We start from the raw sequence: 18,455 nt of genomic DNA on the forward strand, positions 1-18,455 counted from the left end.
TAACACTTTCAGCCTTTGCTGATGATACAAGAGAATTTAGGACATTTAAAGATGTTTTTCAGAGATAAGAGGGAGTGGTACTACCACAATAATGCTGTTTCATTATCTTACACTAAGACACTGAGTTTGCAGAAAGATGTTGGATTTCGACAGGAAGACTTAGGACTCTTTGGAATCCCAACTAAAGCGAACCAGCCTTACAACTACTGTACATAAAAACAGACAAAAATTACAACTTCGGAACTGTAGGCTTCATTTACCGCAGCGAAAAGCTGTTTTTCGTTGGCCTTCGACCCCGCGGGTGTTAAAACCCTGCCCTCCCGACCTTTTGTGGAGACCCTGGGAAACATCCCCCCCTTTATGACCGTTTAATGCGTCTCAGATGCTGTCGCGCATTAAAACTCGGTAGCTCCTGAATTAACATGGGGGGTGTCCATCCTGACCCCGACTCGTCTCCTCTCAGCACCTTCATGAACGGTGGGACCGTCAAAGGCCACGATTGGTTTGGGGTTTTGTCGAGGGGCGGGATCCTCAGGTTTGTATGGCTAAGGTGGCTGTCAATCGAGTGCAACACCGCCCCTTTATGCTTAGCAGCGTAGCAGTAATACTCGATGCCTGTGAGCGAGAGAGGTAGAATGAATGCTTTTGTGGCCGCTAGCTGATAAGTGCTGATGCATTTTAACAGGATGTAGCTGCGTGAGAGAGAAAAAAAGACAGTCTCGTAACACAGCTACCAACAACATGACAGTTTCCACAGCTAGGGCCAAAAGGAAGACTTTTTTTTTTTGCAGGCTGTATTATGGCTGTAATGATGCCCGCTTTTAACGCGACCGGTATTTGCTAATCTGCGCTGTTTTAAAAGCATCTCTCGAGTATTTTTAAAAATAAAACATACAGTGGCAGCCATTGTATTTAACAACATTAATCACAGAGATTAATTCTTGAAAGACGCAGGAATGGCGACTCAAAACGACTGCTGTGTGAAGGTCTCTTTAAGGTAAGACAGACGTGTGTTTCTGAATGGACGTTGTAAAATGACCCAGTGTGCTATAAAAACCTGTACAGCGCGGAATCGACCTTTGCAGTGGCATAATGCGGCTGTCGCCAATAATTGTGTCCTGGGTAATATCGTACAATAGTTTTATTTTTAATACATTTCTAATATTAGCACTGGGTGGTACGAAGGCGCACTCTTTCCGCCTTTTCTCGCAATTTGACAGCTGCAAACACGCCGTGAGTCGGTTTATTCACAGCGATATAATATTGTATAGTAATCTAACGCAGTTTAACTCTTAATAGTCCCACTCCTTACTCTCATTGTTCTCAGCGGCACGATTTGTTTTGTGTTTAAACTTGCATCTTCATAGCTGCAGCACAGGTGCGGTAGGCGCCGATAGCTGCTCACACATTTCTTTCTCCACCTTTCTATAACATCTCCTTACATTTTCTCCCTCCCGTTGGCAAAAAGAGAGAAGGAGTGTCATGCACGGATTGCTACACGGACACTTCTTTCTCTAGGGTGTAATCTCACTTCAGTATTTTTGCGTGTTCTCCATTTTAGTTCTTAAAAAAGATTGTTACAAAATATCAGGCGTTGCAGCATTTACCGTACGTGTCACACAAAGAGAGCTGCGTTTACGGCAAAGCACAGAAATTGAATATTTATCCTTTATTTAAAACGGGTGCAGGAATAGTCAACAATAGTAGGCTGCTGTTGAATAGCAGGGGATATGTATTGTTGATGATAAATACAGGAACCGAACACAACGCTTTACGTTGTAAAGCGTATAGACCAATGTAGGGTATAATGAAAAATGTTAGTCTTTCTGATTGGCATGTAGGAGTTATCAATAATGGCGGTTGTTCTGGTATTACTGTTTATTTTGTAATTGTAAGACAGTAATGGGAAAGCGGCGTTTTGTCTTTATCCCAGCGTGAGTCGGTATGTTGCGAATTGTTTTAAGGTGTCAGCAGTCAAATTGGGGTGGAGAATTAAACCCCTTTTTTAAAATTCGATAGGATAATTTAGCTGCTCTAGCCGCGTCTCCAGTTAGACTGTGATCTCGTAATTGCCTCGGTGCCTTCAGGTTAGACCCCTGTACTCTGCAGTGGAATATTAACTCTGAGACTGAACATTACTGAGTCCCGCCTTTGTCTGGAGTTGCAATGCTAAAAATGGAGTGCACTATGCATTAACACGTATAAATGTATAAAAATCGATTGGTAAATGTTGCCAAGTCACAGCCACTTAATATTGGTTTAGTTTTTAAAGCTCACCAAATTTAGATGTTCCTGAACTTGAGGTTAGTGAATTGGAAGGTGAATTGCAGAAGGTTGTAGGCGTATTAAAATACGCTAAATAAATCTGGTTCCTAAAACCATACAGTGCCGATAGATACTGTGCAGTAGGACAGGTTGTCCTTTGAATGAGGTTTGCAAACCGAGGTCATTAAAGATCCCGTCTTTTCGAAAGAGTAATGGTGTTAACCTCAGTGTTAAATTCTAGTGTAGGCTTGCACAGTCTGGCCTCCCTAAAGTTCTTCCTTGATTAAAATGGTGAGGTAATTTCTTCACCTGACTGCATGTGCTCCTGATCTGCAGTGTAGCGGGGCTGCTGTCGCAGAATGGCAGGCAGGCGTCACCCAGGTGGGACAGTCTTCAAGTGGATCCATTCCTCTTTCAGCATTTTGGGGATCATTTTTAATGAACAGCGCTTTACAAACGCAACAATTATCTACAGTTACATTTGGTTAAATGCCCCCCCCCCCCCCCCCCCCCCCTTGACCCCCACCCTCTCCCTCCCCCTCCCTCCTCCTACGCTCTGTTTAGACAGTTCCAGCTGAAAAACGCTCCTGTCTCAATTACTGACAGGATGTGAAATACACAACAGGCAGAACACTGATTGGGACACAAATCTGCAACCCATGGGCCTTTGGGAGTGAAGCCATTTTCATGGGAAATCCTAAGATATGGGATTTTGCAAAAAAAAAATAATTGCTTTCAGATTGAAAGGCTTTTGCCGCTGTCTACAGCCGATGAATCCTGTCCACAGTACAGTGTGTGATACTGCAAACCGACCGGGACGGCCACTTGTACCAGTATGCTCCTGTTTGTCTGCCCTCCTGTCTCCCTTTTCTCTCCTGCTGCCCTTTCTCTCTGTGGTACAAAATTCAGCGATGGCAACTCTGTATCCCATGAGCCCTTGGGGACCACAAGAATGTGAGCATTTGATGTTTTTAAAATTGATATTCTTGCTTGTCTAATTCAGTGTTGATTAATCTAAGCAAGCCTGCAGGGCTTTTCCTACATTAATGATGGACAGTCCAAGATTAATGGTAATCGGCAACCTTTGACCTCTGAATATAGCCCGGTGTGCCTTCTTGTGCTGCTTCTCTTTGATAGCAGTTTACCTTCCAAGGAGGGGTTATGGAGTAGAGATGCAAAAGTGCCATTTGTTTGTTAATGACATTAATTTTCATTATGCGTTTGTGTTTTTGTGGGATGGAGTTGGAGCAGTGGATATCGTAGGTTAACGGGTGAATGTTTAATTTTCAGCTGCAAGAGCTGCGCTCAGACACCGAGGGGCTGATTGGGAAACTGAGTGTGATGGGGGCTAACCTGACTGCAATGCGTTTAGACTGCCTTATAAACAGACAAAAAGGAATGAATACATTTGCCTGAAATAACTGCATATTTTAGACTGAGATAGTGGTGGTTATCTTTAGCCTGATTTGTGCTTTCTAATTTTAATGTATGTTTCTGACATGAATCCCCTGAAGAGATGAGATAAAAGGATTTTGCTGCCTCTGTGGAAATTACAGTCGTTTACAGAGACTCGCAATGAAATGGCCTGACCTGGTGCTATCTGCAGCTGGGGGTGCTTATTAACATTGAGGTATTTTACCTCCTAAAAAAAGAGAACAGATCAAATGCTCGTGCAGTGGAAGAAGGTAAAAGTCAGATCTGAGCAGGACCCATGTCTAGAAATTAAGTGTCACTCGTGAGCTTCTTATTTTGCTTTTGTCAAAAATTGAAGACATCGCCTTGCAAGAGGATGAGAAAGATGACCCAGATGCTGGTTTCAGGATGAGAGGCATTCTAAAACAGATTTTGGTTGGGCTTACATGTGGGCACAAAGGGCATTGTATGAAACTGCAGGAAGACGGAGTTTAAGTGATGTGATCTGGGAGGTAATTAGTTCAGCTGAGGCTTAAAACTGTCTGCGCAAGACTGCCTCAGGAATGCTCGGCTGACTGTGAGCCCTCCTCTGTCAGCCCGTCGTCTGTCCACGATTACAGGAAGTAGAGGTCAGGATGCCCACAATAGGGGTTCATGTGAAAACGTGAAACATGGAGAAACGAAAAATCTTACTGTGAATTTGTTACATAATTGTTCTTGGAATTATCCTAGAAATGTTGTGCCTAATGGATGTTGAATTATTGCCAGTCATTTGGCTGAGATACTGTTCGTTGAGTGCAAGTCCACAGCACCCATGGGGATAATGTGGAAGAAAAGCTAGGTGACTTTACAGTTTCAGTGACTTATTTGCTAATAATAGATATTGATTTTTAGTATTATGTAGTGGAATAATTTTTGTGGGGCTTCTTTATTGTGAATATATGAGAGCAACCGGCAGTTTTTTGACATTATGATCATGCGAAATTAGAAGGTGCCCCAGACTACTAGAGGTTATTGGCACTTTAAACATATAAAGTCCTTTGCAGCCGGGCGCTCGTGATCCCAACTCAACAGCTTTCTACCTTGTCTTTCCACCCTGATAGCCATCTCAGATGAGGCTGAAACAGAGGGTGGATGTGCTCGTGGTGAATTGCAGGAGAAAAAATAAATCTTAGAGGCTCACCAGCTGTACTGATGGAGCAGTAAAGCAGTATATTCAGTGTTATTTCAACTGCGTATTGCTGTTTTCCTAAAACGTTAAAAAGCTTGAGTTGACCCACGCGGTGGTGCTGGACCTGCTGTGAATCAAGCCGTGACCAAGCAGAAAGTCTCGTTTGGTTTCCTGCTCGGCGTGAGCTTGATGAGTCTCGGCTCCTAATGTCTTCCCCCTCTTGGTTTGCTGATGAGTTTGTTCTGGAGGGATTTTCGTGCCTCCAATCTGTGCGTTGCCACTCGATTGCTTCCTCTCGGCCACGTGGGCCGGGCGGCTCCTCCCAGCTGCCTCCTGCCGTCGCTGGGCGGGGCGCCGATGGCTCGAAGACTCTCCAGGAAGCGGCACTGGCAGGAAGGATGTGGACATGGCCCCTGTGTTGTTTTACGGCCCCTGCTCAGCCCTGCTTTTTGCTCAACTTTCCACTACGGCTTCTCACTGATGGTTGCTATGCCCATGTGCTGCGCTTAGTTGTCCAGTGTTTTTTTTCTTTAACCTTTCCCTCATTTAGCGTTAAATGTCATCCGCGAAGGTGCGTTGTGTTGTGTGAGTGTGCAGATGCCTCCAAACAATGGCTCCAGTGTATGTTTGTGCAGGAAGAAGCAAATGACAACAGGGTGCAACGCCCCCATCGCAGACAGAAATACAGACGTTTCAGAAAGGATACAAGATGCACATTTGTACAAATGCTTGGATGTTATATGCATTTTCTGATTATTAAGCACAGTTTTGCCTACAATCCCTGATTTCCCTTTAAATTCTGGCTCTTACAGGGCCCCATTGCACATATTGGGCACCCCTGTATATACTGTATTTGTAGGAGAGTGCCTTCTGTATGTTCCTTTTTTATCATGGTTTTCCTTCTGAGAAAAGCATGCTCTGGCTTGTGAGCAGAGTTACAGACTCCTGGCTGATCTCTGAAGGTTGGTGTGGGGGAATTTGAACCGAAAAGAGCCAATTGACGCTGTCCGGTAAGCAAATCAATTCTCCGCTTGCTGCTGTTTTGGACGGAGATCAGATAAGGATAAAGGACCAGTTGTGCTTTAGAGAAAAAGAGGAAGAGATGGGGTGGGAGGAAGGGGGGGGGGGGGTTGAGCAGGAAGTGTCCCCTTCTGTTTTAGTGTCAAAAGGCTGCTGTAGAAAATAAACATGAGCTCTCAGAGGGCCCAACAAAGACATGCATTTATTAACTATTAACATGTCGCCAAGGATTACGGGGTTGAAGGGCCTGCAGCTGCGTCCCTTTTAAAACGTGGAGGCAAAGGAGGTTGTTATCCAGAAACATCATCTAAAAGATGCAGAGCAAGAACCAGAGCCAGCACTGTTGCCCTAGCTACAGCTCTGACTTCAGGTGTCCTGGCAGCACAACAGTTATTCTGCATGGCACTCTTTCCACCCATCTCATAAAGACCTCTCTGTGGCTGTTGGATTGCTGTCTAAGGTCCTGAAGGCATGAAGTTTGGAAGCATCGTTTCCTTCAGCTTGTCAGCGTTAGATCTACTATTCTGACTCATTCTGTGGGTTAAAGGGAATTGGGATACTTATGTTGGTCTTCTTAAAAAGAGTGAGGGTGTAGTTGTTTTTTTAAAAGACTCCATCCTAGGCTCCTTGTCCAGTGTTAGTGCAGACTGCCAGCAGGATGAACTTTGCATTCATTTCATCTGACTTTCACAGTCATTTCTTTCCTATGTTTAAGTCTAAAATGTGGTGATGTTGTTTGTCTCCAACTTCCCAGCTGTATTCAAGTTGGGGAACTAGTTATTGCATTTCGAAGGCACATACTGTATGAAAAAAAGCGATCTTGTTCTATTTTTCTGATCTTTTCATCAGGTCTGATGACGGGTTTTGCTTGTAGGAAGCTAGAGGGAAAAATGAATAAAAAGCTTTTAAAAGCCTGACCTCAAAGCACACATCCTTAGGAACATGAGGATGGCATTTAAAGTGTTAAAGGGCCCTTTCTCGCATTATTGAAAAGCAGCTTTGGATAAAACACACCCTGCAGAGAAATATAGTGCCTTAAGAAAATACTTTTTGTCTTTGTATGTTCGACTTCTCCCCCATCTCCCTTTTTTGCTCTTTCTGTCACCATCTTCTCACTGCTGTCAGTCTCACGTGAATAATGAATAAACCAGTCGTTCTGTTAAACTGATACAAAAGCTGTTCTGCTGTGTGTTTCATGAAGAGCTCATGCAGACTATGGGATAGAATGATAAATAATGAGGGCATCTCATTTATCTCATTTTATATATGGAAATATGAAGTCTGTTTGACAGCTTCAGGCATGTCGAGAATTCGTTTGCTGTCTCTGGCCTGTTAGGAGTGTAGCGGTTTGCATACAGTAGCCCAAGAAGGAGGCGGCTCCTTCTGTTAAAAGCTGCTTGAATGGAACTCCAGCTGGCAATTAAGCATCTTCTGTAGTAAGCGGATTAAGAGGTTGAAGTTGATGCATTGTCTCTAGTCTCCGAGAGGCAATAGTCAGTAGCACAATCCTACAGCCAAGGAATGGATTGTTAGACGTTTGCGGATTGCAAATTTGACAATAACAGCTCTCCCTGCTCTTGCTGGGATTCTTTCCTGGTCATTTGCGATCTCTGGGCATTCACAGCGCCACTTCATAAACAGTGGACAACTGCACCATGTGACTGCAGAGTCTTGCACTGTCTAGAATTCAGAGTGGGGATGGCATCCCTTCTGTGACTCCCTCAGTTTACTGTTACACAGAAACGCCCCAGGAAATTTCTGAACACGGAGAACAGAATAGGCGTTGGTGGTTTTACTGGGCAGGGGACCTTATTATTTCAGTCAGAACCCCCCCCTACCCCCTTGAGGCTTCTATAACTATGGAAATGCCTGTCCCTGTTAGTGCCTCATGCATGTTTGTTGCTTCCAGAAAACAATTCTGTCTGTGCAGAATCAATACATTATGCTTCTGGCTAAAAGGCACACATTAATAATGAATTTGTTTTCCATCTCTGCCACAACAGGAAGCTCACAAGTTTGCACAGGGGGTTGTACAAAATAGTCATGAGGACTAAAAAAAAATACATTCAAATAATTGGTGCCCTTTCTAACAAGGGCTGTTGTGTTTTGAAGAGTGGCACTTCGGGGGGACGAGAGGAATTTTATTAGCTCTCGAGGAGGGAGGGTGTTAGCAGCTCTGCGTCCGCACCACGTGACTCGTAAAATCGAGAGGACAAATGGGTAAAGCAGAGGCTGTAACGCGCATCGCTTGCTTGAGCGGAGGGCATCTCTGTTTGACCACTTTACAGTGCAGGGCCCCAGTTCAGGCAGTCATGCAGAATGCTCATATTTTATCTTCTTGGTTTACAGCAGGACTGCCAGCCTCACTCTTGAAGCCCCCTTCTGGTTAGTCCTCGAGGCCGCCTGTAGACTTTTTCCCCACCCTTTGGAGTTACTGAGGGATTAATCAGGGAATTTGCTCAATTAAGAAATCGCTAGTCTTTGATGGCTGAAAGGTATTTTTAATTTTGGTCCCACCTGATTTTTCCTGAACAGCTCCTGGTTTTGTCTACAGCTCAGTAGATCTGTTTAGAACTTGCTGATTCAAAAGTCTTAGGGTCCCCAGGATGGGTTTTGAGATATTGTGGAGAAATTCTGCCATTTTCGATGGGCCTTTATTTGAATGTACCTGGCTGTATCTGTACCTGCATGCTGCATTTTAAATGGTTGCAGTGGTGCTCAAAATCGGCTCCTCAGAGGCCACAGTGATCTTTATTCCTGTTTCAGCCTGGAGATCTTTAGCTACTGAATCGAGCTGCTGATCACTGTTCTGTTCCCAGGCATTTTGGCCTGGTGACGGAATAAATAGGCGTGCAAATCCTCTGGAGATCCAGTCCTCCCCCACTGGAACTTGGGTGCCCCTCAGCTATTGAAATATCTGGGTAAAGCACACTGTTCAGCTGAACTGGCGGTTCACTGATCTTCAACTCCGGCATTCAGCAGAATGGCGGCCCGGCTCAGATTTCCCAGCCTCACCTTGTCTGGGTCCTGCGGGAGAAAGAACACCTTGCAGAGGACACTGTAACCTTGTGTGCTGCGGGTTTCCTGTTCAGAGCTCTTGTTTCAAGATATGCGGGGCTTCGCTGGCGTGGCGATTAATGACCTTCATGTTCCTTCAGAACTTTGTTTCTGCAGTTTAACACTTGATTTTTCCATATTGAATTCGATGCGTTTCCGGTAAAGGTGGTGGCGGGGGAGAAAAGAAGGTGCAATTGATGAAAATGTGCGTTGTTTCTTTTCTCAGCATCAAGTTTAATATAGGGGGCAAACGTCAAACCTGAGTCACGATCTCTGATGCTTAGCTTGCGTAAGCCTCCTTTTCCTCTGCAAAAGAGCCCTTCCTTAGTTTATCTTTCCATAGGTTTGTAAATTCTAAGAGATATTCACTGTAAACATACATACGTTGATGTGAAAAAGAAAGTACACCCCTTTCTGTGGTTTTACATATTAAGACATATCTGACCTTCATCTAGTCCTCACCCAATCCTAACAGCAGACAAAATCTACCCTCATGTGACAGATGACACACGCACATTTTACACTTCATTTATTAAACACAAAATCATCCAACATTCTGTAGCCTTGTGTGAAAAAGTAAGCACACCCTGTGATTCAGTAACCTGTGTTTTTTCACGTGTCCATCACTGAAGTTTTCAGTGAAGTAAAGAGGACATACTGGAAATCCAGTTTGTGTTAAAATTATTTTGTTTTGATCCGTCGAATGCCATGATGTGTGCAATCTCTGCAGGGGCTTTGTTTTTGTCATTGTGTTGTCTTGATCCCTGATATACTGACACAAACCCGGGGTTTAAATGGAGTGTGATTGTGGCTGAAAGGGGGGTCAGGTGGCCCCAGTGTTTCCCAGTGTTTCAGAATGGGGCTGGCTGTCTTGTTAGTCCCCTGGCCTTGTGCTTTTCACAGCCGAGCTGAAAGGATGCCAGTGGGACTTGAGCTCTCTGACTGAGCTGCTGTGTGGGGGGTGTGAATGAACTCACTAGCTCCCCTATTCCTCTCAGCTCTTTGAGTCAGGGGAGCGCCATGCGTACACTTGCTTTTTGTACAAGGGCAGATACTGAAGCGATTGACTGTGGATGAAGTGGCACGTGTTGGGCCACGCTAGCGCCTAACTGATGCGGAGACGTGCCAGTGTGTGCAGGCGGTGGCATTTTTCTCATGTGGGACGCCCTTGTCTCAAAAAGCACTTCCCAGTGGATCACAGGATTGACAGGAGTCTCCCACCCTTGTCCTGGAGAAGCCCAGTCCAGTGGGTTTTGTAGGTCACTATTAAATCGTCACTTTCTAAGGACATGCAGCAATTGCTTTGTGTTGTTGAATTAAGTCATTCAGCGAACAGTAAATACTGACTTCTCTTCAGCCCTCGAGGATCAGAGGTCTCTTAATTGAACAGATTATTTGTTTAATTACTCAGTGGCATATTGCTGTTGTCAATCTTTTACAAACCTAGTGACCTGTAACCTGTAAGATTAACAGGACTGGGGCTCTCCAGGACCAGGGTAGGAGATCCCTGAACCATTCCCCAGGGAGCATTAGATAACTACTCCTGGTGCTATGAAGGTCTGCAAATGACCTATTATGTGCATCATAAAGTAGAGATTTTTTGTACAGATGTTTAATGTTAAGGACAGAGTTTTAGTGTTTGGCAATCCTATCCTTAATTGCACGACAGTTTTATTCCTTCTCATTGTGTTGGTCTGGAGAAGGGTTATTGAAGATATTAAGGGAGGCTTCTAGATTCCCCATTGTGAACTCTATCCGTGTAGCGTAGCTTAATGCCTGTTTCTGCCTGTAGAGGCTGTTTTACAGCTGTATAATGTCTTTAAACTACTGCAGTAAAATGAAAAAGAGCTGCTGCCTGCACTTACAAATCACGGGAATGGCACTCTGCAGGCACGCATGTGAAATGCAATTTCCCCCCACTATAATCAATTCAAATAATGTTTCCTCAGGTTTTCTGTTAGAACGTTTGCTGGAAAATTAGATTTGCAGCAGCAGTTCTTGCTATGGCTCTTGAATGAGTTGATTCCACCTGGGTGGAGAGAGAGGTGGAGAGAGCGAGAGAGCGAGAGAGCGAGAGATCTTTGTTTTGGTGATGTTAATTTTTTCTGTTTTGGTTTCTAGGTTTTGTTCAAAGCTGCTCTTCTGTCTGTCCCCTGCCCACCGCTTTATTTGTTGTCACCTCTGCATTGTGTGCAAATCTTCCTTTAGTTGTCTGCAATCGCTAGAAACCCTATCCTCAACGGCCCCCCTGTCAGAATCGAGTTCTCCATGCCTCTGTGGGATTCTCGAGGGTCATTGTTGAGAATAGATGCTGAACTGATACTATAATGACAGTTCCAGCTGCATTGAGAGCAGCGCTGGTATTACGTCAGATCTGTCAAGTGCACCGAATGGCCAGGCTCGCCTCCATACCTACATGGACTGCCTGCATGTTTCACTCAAGTCCTGCATGACCTGAGGCAGCAGGCACATCAGCGGAGGGCAGAAGGTGTGCACTTGGGTGCAGTCAAACCTTTAATATACAGTAGGTCCTATCTCCAGGGTTGGTATGCAGACAGTGTGGTCAGGGGACCCTGATAGCTTCGGTGTCGAAACTGAAATGGAGTGGGTTGTATAAAGAAATTCTTGCATCATGGGTCACTCCAGGTGCATAGGCGATTCTGCAGGCTAATAATTTTATTATTCGATAAGATCAGAATTGAAGTAGGAAAGAGCCCACTAAGATCTTTTTTCTTGATTGATTGCAGTCGACCTATCCAAGGATCTCATGGAGTTCTGTGTGGCCCCACAGGATCTGCTTCAACACTATGGCTTGGATTGTTTCAGACCCTGCACAGCACAGGCAGAATAGAGTGCCCGCTGCATCCGGCTTGTCCACATGGCTTAGTTTCCTCAAGGTCTGGTTACACTGGTGAATGATTTTGGAGTTATTGAGGGATTAATCAGGGAATTTGTTCAATTCAGAAATCGCTAGTCTTTGATGGCTGAAAGGTATTTTAATTTTGGCCCTGAGGTAGTGCTCTGGCCTTTGCCAGGACTGTTGCATGAAATCCTCCCACCCAAGTAGTCTCTTCTGTTCAAGACTAAAGAGATTTAGTTGCGTTATCCTGTAATTGCAAATCATTACTTTTCAATGAGGAATTAACCGTGTTGCCTTAGAATTGTTTTCAGATTTGTGTAAGAATGGAATTATAATAGTGAGGATACCAAAAGGCACAATTGTGGGCATCTTGAGTACTTACTGCTCATTGAGACAAACTGACGAAGCAGGACTAGACGGACAGGAAATCTCAATATATAATTGTTTTATTTATAAATTCATTAGGGGAAGGTCACTCAACTTGCAGCCTTTACTTTATCTGTTTCATTTTGATACGTAAGCCAGCTCCTTACTTGTTATATTGATCCTGTTAATTATTAAGTAATTAAGGAGCTGGTAGACTCGTAGGTACAAGTCTAGTGGAGAGGAAGGAGCCGGACGCAAGTCGAGGAGTCCTGTATTGGAGTAATACTGACCAGGGGGCAGGAGCAGGGATGGTAATGGAGGAACTCAGTGTTCCAGTTGGATAGACGGGAATGAAGTGAGGCAGCAGGGATTCGTCTCGTGTAGCAGATGTGAGGCAGGATTTGGGCTGTGATGATCTGCCTTCTGTGTGCTTTGGCCCGGCTCTGGCGAGACTCGGATGAGGACCTGGCAGCGGGCTCTGGTAGCTCGGTACCCAGGTCGCTGGCAGAGTGCGTCGGAGATGAGAGAAAGGAAAGAAGAGTGGCAGGTGATCTGGCGATGCCACTCAGGGCCCTGTGCTCACCAGCTGTCCCTTTCGATCTAGAACTGCATCCCCACTTTATTGAGACGTCTTGTGCAGTTGGCAGACAGTTCAGTGGTAGGAAATTCTTCCAACCACAGATGCTGTACAATGGGCAGAGAGACCAGTCAGACAGTTTTGCATTGAGACAAGACAAGGGCTTGATTGAGTAGTTTTGTTCGTTACTTAATCTCTAGTACAGTGATTACAAGGCAGCCATTGGCCTTTACACATGCAAATTTAAAATTTTGCCTGGGTAGCTTAAATGAGGAATTGCCAGATGACCATCCTTAATTTATATTGATTTTCCCAATAGTTAATTTCTTAATCCATACCCTGTTTTTGCCCACTGAGATGTTTTTGACTGCTCCTTAAGACCCATTGTATTCATGCTGACTTTACATCCTCATTGCGGTTACAATGTCCTATTTTGACCGCATTGTAATTAAACATTAATGATTGCCCTAATGCACTGAGGCTGAAATAAAGTTAGTGGTGATTAGGAATGATTCCTAATGGAATTAAGTTCCTTTTGTTGGATCTGCATTTCTTCACTGTAATCAATAGCTTAAAAAGCAGAACGAAGGGGTTCACTCTAATTTCTTTAATGGGGTGCCCTTAGCTGTGCTGCATGGTATTTGCTACTTTTCTTCTTGGCTACTTCTCTGGAACAGCCTTACTGTACCATTATCGCTCACTGTCGAAAAGCAATCAATATGATCATTAAAACATGCCACAGTCCTGGAGGATTGGAGGATATGGCCCTAACCTAAATGGTAAACAAAAGTCTGCTTTCATTAAGTCAGTCATCCCCTCCCCCCACCCTCTCAACAATTTCAGAAGGAGCCTTATCTCCACTGTCCACTCAGGTGGTAAAAGTTATTCTTGTCCATGACATTCTGTAGGAGGCTTTCAATTAAAAGACATGGCCCTGCTTAAAGTCTGACGTTTATAAATCAGGCAGGAGTCTTTCTTTGCTGTTAATGTAAAGTCTTGTAATGTGACCTTAAGCTCGGACCATTCTGTCCTCCTCTGCATCACCAGTTGATGCTCTTGGCTTGCTGTGGTCTGTGTTGAACACTTGTTAAGGCATTGCCTCGACACGCAGAGCACACAGCCCTTTCAGTGGGCTTCAGAATCATCAGAGCTGTGAAGCTCCAAACTGGTCTGAACTGGGTTACTGTTTCTCTGATTTAACAGGATACCATCAAATACCACCTGTGGTATATTATTAAAATAATGTCATTTAAGTCCTTCTGCAAAGGGAAGAGGGAACAGAAACAGTGTTTCTCTGCCTGTTCTGTCACTGATAGAAATCAATAGGCACGCCGGACGCAAGGCGTACAGTGTCAGACTAGGCTTTGAAGAGTGTGTGCATTCAAGTCATGCAGAAAGCAGCTGAGCTACCCTTTAAATGATGAGCGATGAACAAAGAAGCGTATCAGGCTTCTTTTTATAATTGATTGGAGTAGGTAGCTGCGTCAGAATGTGTAGGCTGCAAGGGAACAGGTAGAGGTACTTTCCATGCTGTAGGGTAAAGAAACAACGTTCCATCTGACACTCAAAGAAGATTCCATAGCCAAAACTCCGTGCTTTATTTCTTTTCCTTTCAGTATGGAATGGAGCTTTATAAAATGAACAGCTAATGAACTTTCCACCCATGACACCTGAGTGACATCACCAGACACCTGCGAGTGGGTTAACTCAAAGTGGCAGAGCATCACCAGGGGTAGGGCTGAGACCAGTGAGCCTGACCTCATACCCATGATGGGTGCACTGCTCCTCTCCTGGAGCAAACACTACTGTCAGGCACCATGGTGGGGGTTTGCATAGCATCAGATGGCCCTGAAGGTAGGATTGTCAGAGGAGCAGCTTACCTGTTAAATTTTCTGCCCAACAACTGTGTTAGTTGTTACTGGAGAGCCAAGTCTTGAAATCGGCTTCTGATTTCTCATTCATTGAATACATAAAAATAATGACACGTAAAAAAAGTGTGCAGCAAATATACTCTTTAATGTAGAATTGTGTAATTTGTATGGGTAGTGGTGCTTTGTACCCCAAGCTTTTATATTTAAAACTGGTGCCTGCTAACTGGTTGATAAAAAAATATTTAAAGTAATTTATCTCAAAGCTCACACCTAAAATGCATGCTGTTCCTGAAAGCCTGTAGCCTCTATTTGGTTCCAAGCATTGCTGCATTTCAATATTAATAATAATTAACTCCTTACACTTATATAGTGCTTTTCAGCTCCTTTCTGCCCTCCTCCATCATCAATGTGTAGCCCCCACCTGGATGATGCAATGGCAGTCAAAGTGCACCAGTACTCTCATCACACACCAGCCATCAGTGGGGAGAACAAAGTGTTGAAGCCAGTTCATAGATGTGGATTTTTAGGAGGCCGTGACTTGTAAAGGAAAGGGTGAAATTTGGCCAGGACACTGGGGTAACACCCTTACTCTTTTGAAAAAACACCCTGGGTTTTTAATGACCACAGAGAGTCAGGTCCTTTGTTTTACATCTCATCTGAAGGACAGCATCTTTATTACAGCAAAGTGTCCTCATTACTGTACTGCTCAGGGTATAGTGGACTGCATAGAAGGAGTGCAGGGTGATCGCTCCTTACTGGTCCCATTAACACCAATCCCAGCAGCAACCCTAGCTTTCCCAGGAACTTTCCCAGGTCCTGGCCAGGCTCAACCCTGCTTTTAGCTTCGGTGGGTTGCCCGTTGTGAGCTGCAGGATGATATAGCTGCCATTTTAGTCCTTTTCAAGTCATTGCTATCCCGCAAGTCATGAACTTGCAAGATCTGCCTGCGTTGTCACTCGCAATAAACCTGCCTGAGCTCTGCTGATTCTTCTAAAGCGTGGCTGAGCTCCAAATGCAAAGATCAATAGTAAGCACAGCCACCTCCACTCTTGGCTCCTCTCCCTTGGCAAGGTTTATAGCAGACAGTTTGTGATGGTTAAAAACATTATTGTATTTCCTGCAAGCATGTGCCAAGAAAAGGGTGATTGTTCCAAGGGAGGAGAGGGGAGGGGAAGATTGACCTGATTTTGATGAGCTTAGAGGCACTGAGCATGTTACAAATGTATGTCACCCCTTTGATCCCCAGACAGTGCCGAGTTCTCCTGCTCTGTATGTGCTCTGAGCCCGAGAGCCACTGCAGTCTAATCCTGACAGCAGTGGAGCTGCGCTGCACCCATCACAGGGGTTGTACACATCTGTACACGAGATCCAGCCACTCAAACCATCTCCCTCTTTTCTGTAGGAAAGTGCTGCATGCTTCCTGTGCAAGAACACATTGCTGATATACCTCCTGAGGTCTGCCCAATCGCATGCTTTTGAAGTGGCTATTGAGCCTTTAGAGTGTTTAAATGGTGCTCTTTTTTTGATGAAGCCTGACCTGTCATACTGCCTAGTGTTGGCTGGAAAGCGTGCACGTTAATGATATTGGCGACATTGTGTTTGAGTGGCTGCTGCCGGATCAGGTGCAGGTGTACTGGACAGCTGGTGTTCCGATTTGTTGCAAACGCTACTAATCCTAATCATACTGCTCTCCTTCCTGTGGGTAACACTGTCTTGTCATGGGCCACGACACTCCATAACGTCTTGGTTACTGACAGTGCTGGGTCTGCCTCACACTGGCATTAAGACATCGCTCAAGTCACAAGAGAGGGTTCTGCAATAATTTGGTGGCAAATTGACAAGTTTACTGCAGAAAAGTGCATTTTTCACTTATTAAATGAAAGCCGTTGACAACAGTCAATTCAAATTCGAGGTTTATTTAAAAAAAAACCATTGAGGATCGTCTTGCTTGACAATTTAAGTTCAAGTTTACATTCCCTGCGCAGTAGAGCATCAGCCTGTGCAGAGACTGTTTTAACCCTGATTACGCTTTGGATTCTGAATCTGCACATTGGGCCCTGCCAAAATTCAGACTGCAGGTTTGAAGAGGACATCGGCCAGAGTCTGGCTTCCAAAGTCAGATGTGAATTGTGTGTCACTAAAAAAAAATAATCGTTGGTACATGTACATTCCAGGTGCACACTTTGAAAGGTTTTCCTTTGTGTGGATAGGGAAAATGCTGCCTTTTTATTGAACGTTTGAATTATTGTAGCTAAATCATTATTCTGTGACGGTATCTCACTTATCCTTGAAAGATGAATAAAATGGATAATATCATACATTTAATAAAGCAATGTGGAAATTGGAACACATTGCATAAAACAATCATCAGTCAACTTAATAATCAGAATGTTAAATATGGGTATAGTCAAGAGACGTGCAGAAAGACCTATCAGGACGCTGCCTTTGAATATTGTTGTACAACATCGTCCGCTTTAATTATTTTTATATTAAAGGAAGCATTCCTGCAATACATCCACACCTCTTACTATTCTTTTACACACGACCAAATACAGGCAATGAAGGGTTAAAAGAAGAAACTATGAAAAAGGGGAACTGCCGAACTGTTTACGACACCTTAAAAATGTGTCCTGACAAAAAAACTACCGTTTCTTTAAAAAAAACATGAATACGGAAAAGTAGAACTTGAGTGTTGTTGAACAAGGGAGTGGATGTTGCTTGCTATCTCGCAGTGAAATCGTGGTGCTTTGATAATGGGACGATAACTGGGAGCACAGAGCGACTTCAAAGACATACTACGGGTCTAAAAGAAAAGGCACAGCGCGACCACGGCCACACTGGGCCTGTGTCGTAGCCCAGAAAACAAACAGGCTGCTGTCAAAGCGAATCCTTTCTTACCGGCGCAGAAGCAAAAATTCCCCCTGCTGTGGCGTTACCAAAGTCACAAAGCCTGATCTGTCACATGGTCTCCGAGCTTCGTTCTTCCGGTGTTTACCGAAGCCCCTGCGCGGCGGAAAAAGAAAAATAAGCAGTCAAAGGGTCTGCCTCTGTCGCTGTCCTGCCCACTGGGACAGGGCAGGAAACAGACTGGCAGACGAAGAAAGAATTGTGTGGGTTTGATCTATTGTTCTTGCTTTTGCCTTTTTTATTCTCTCCCGCTCAGTGAAGGGATGGTCGGCGTATGTGGCGCTGCGCAATCGTCCCGGTTGTACCAAGGCGCAGACCCAATGCAAACATTAATGTGCATGGATGAAATACAGTGAAACACGTTGTAAGCAGAAGTGCGAGTTGGCTCGGTTGAAGAATCCCGCTAATCCAAATTTCCCAGTATTTCGGAAGAAAAAATACATTGTACCATCCCCCCCAAACTCGGCTCTCAACGCGCTGTGAAGTGTCTATGACGGGGCGAAAGCCTTCGAAAGCCATGTGAGTCTGTAAGAGGCTTGGGGGAAGTTGGGGTTAATACTGGATGGAGTGAAGCGAGATTTGCTGCTAACATTTGTCAGCTCAATTCTGTGCACGGCTCACCTCCGGCAGTTTTCTAGAGACCGCCCACTTTCACCAGCAGAAGTCTTTTGTTTCTGTGTGTTAAATGACGTGAGAGGAATCAACAGCTTGATTGCTACAACAATGTTGCAAGGCGTTTATGACGGAAGAACTCCTTGTTCTTGAAAACAAAGCACTAGAATATAGAATGAAGGTGAATTTTGCAGATGTCCTCCCTCTCTGCTCCCTCTCAAAGTGTCCTGTGGCTCTCTTCCTTAGAAGGACATGTCCAGGTGGTTTTCTAGGACCATGGTGGTTTAGAGTGTTAACAGACGAGCATGCAAAGCTGATCTTCTGTATACAGGATGG

General features: G+C 44.5%; 1 protein-coding gene across 4 annotated transcripts in view; it reads left to right on the forward strand.

Annotated features, from left to right (window-relative positions):
- The first annotated feature begins 621 nt into the window (after positions 1–621).
- Positions 622–18,455, forward strand: part of kif21b (kinesin family member 21B) — a 69,167-nt gene continuing 51,333 nt past the window's right edge. For all 4 annotated transcript variants that reach the window (XM_088640209.1, XM_088640211.1, XM_088640210.1 and 1 more), the window contains exon 1: positions 622–997. In XM_088640209.1, the coding sequence (XP_088496335.1) occupies positions 957–997 (41 nt within the window). In that variant the 5' untranslated portion in view covers positions 622–956. The remainder of the gene's footprint in view (positions 998–18,455) is intronic.

This window comes from Lepisosteus platostomus, chromosome 7, assembly GCF_059453375.1.
Source record: "Lepisosteus platostomus isolate fLepPlt1 chromosome 7, fLepPlt1.hap1, whole genome shotgun sequence".
Taxonomy (NCBI): Eukaryota; Metazoa; Chordata; class Actinopteri; order Semionotiformes; family Lepisosteidae; genus Lepisosteus; species Lepisosteus platostomus.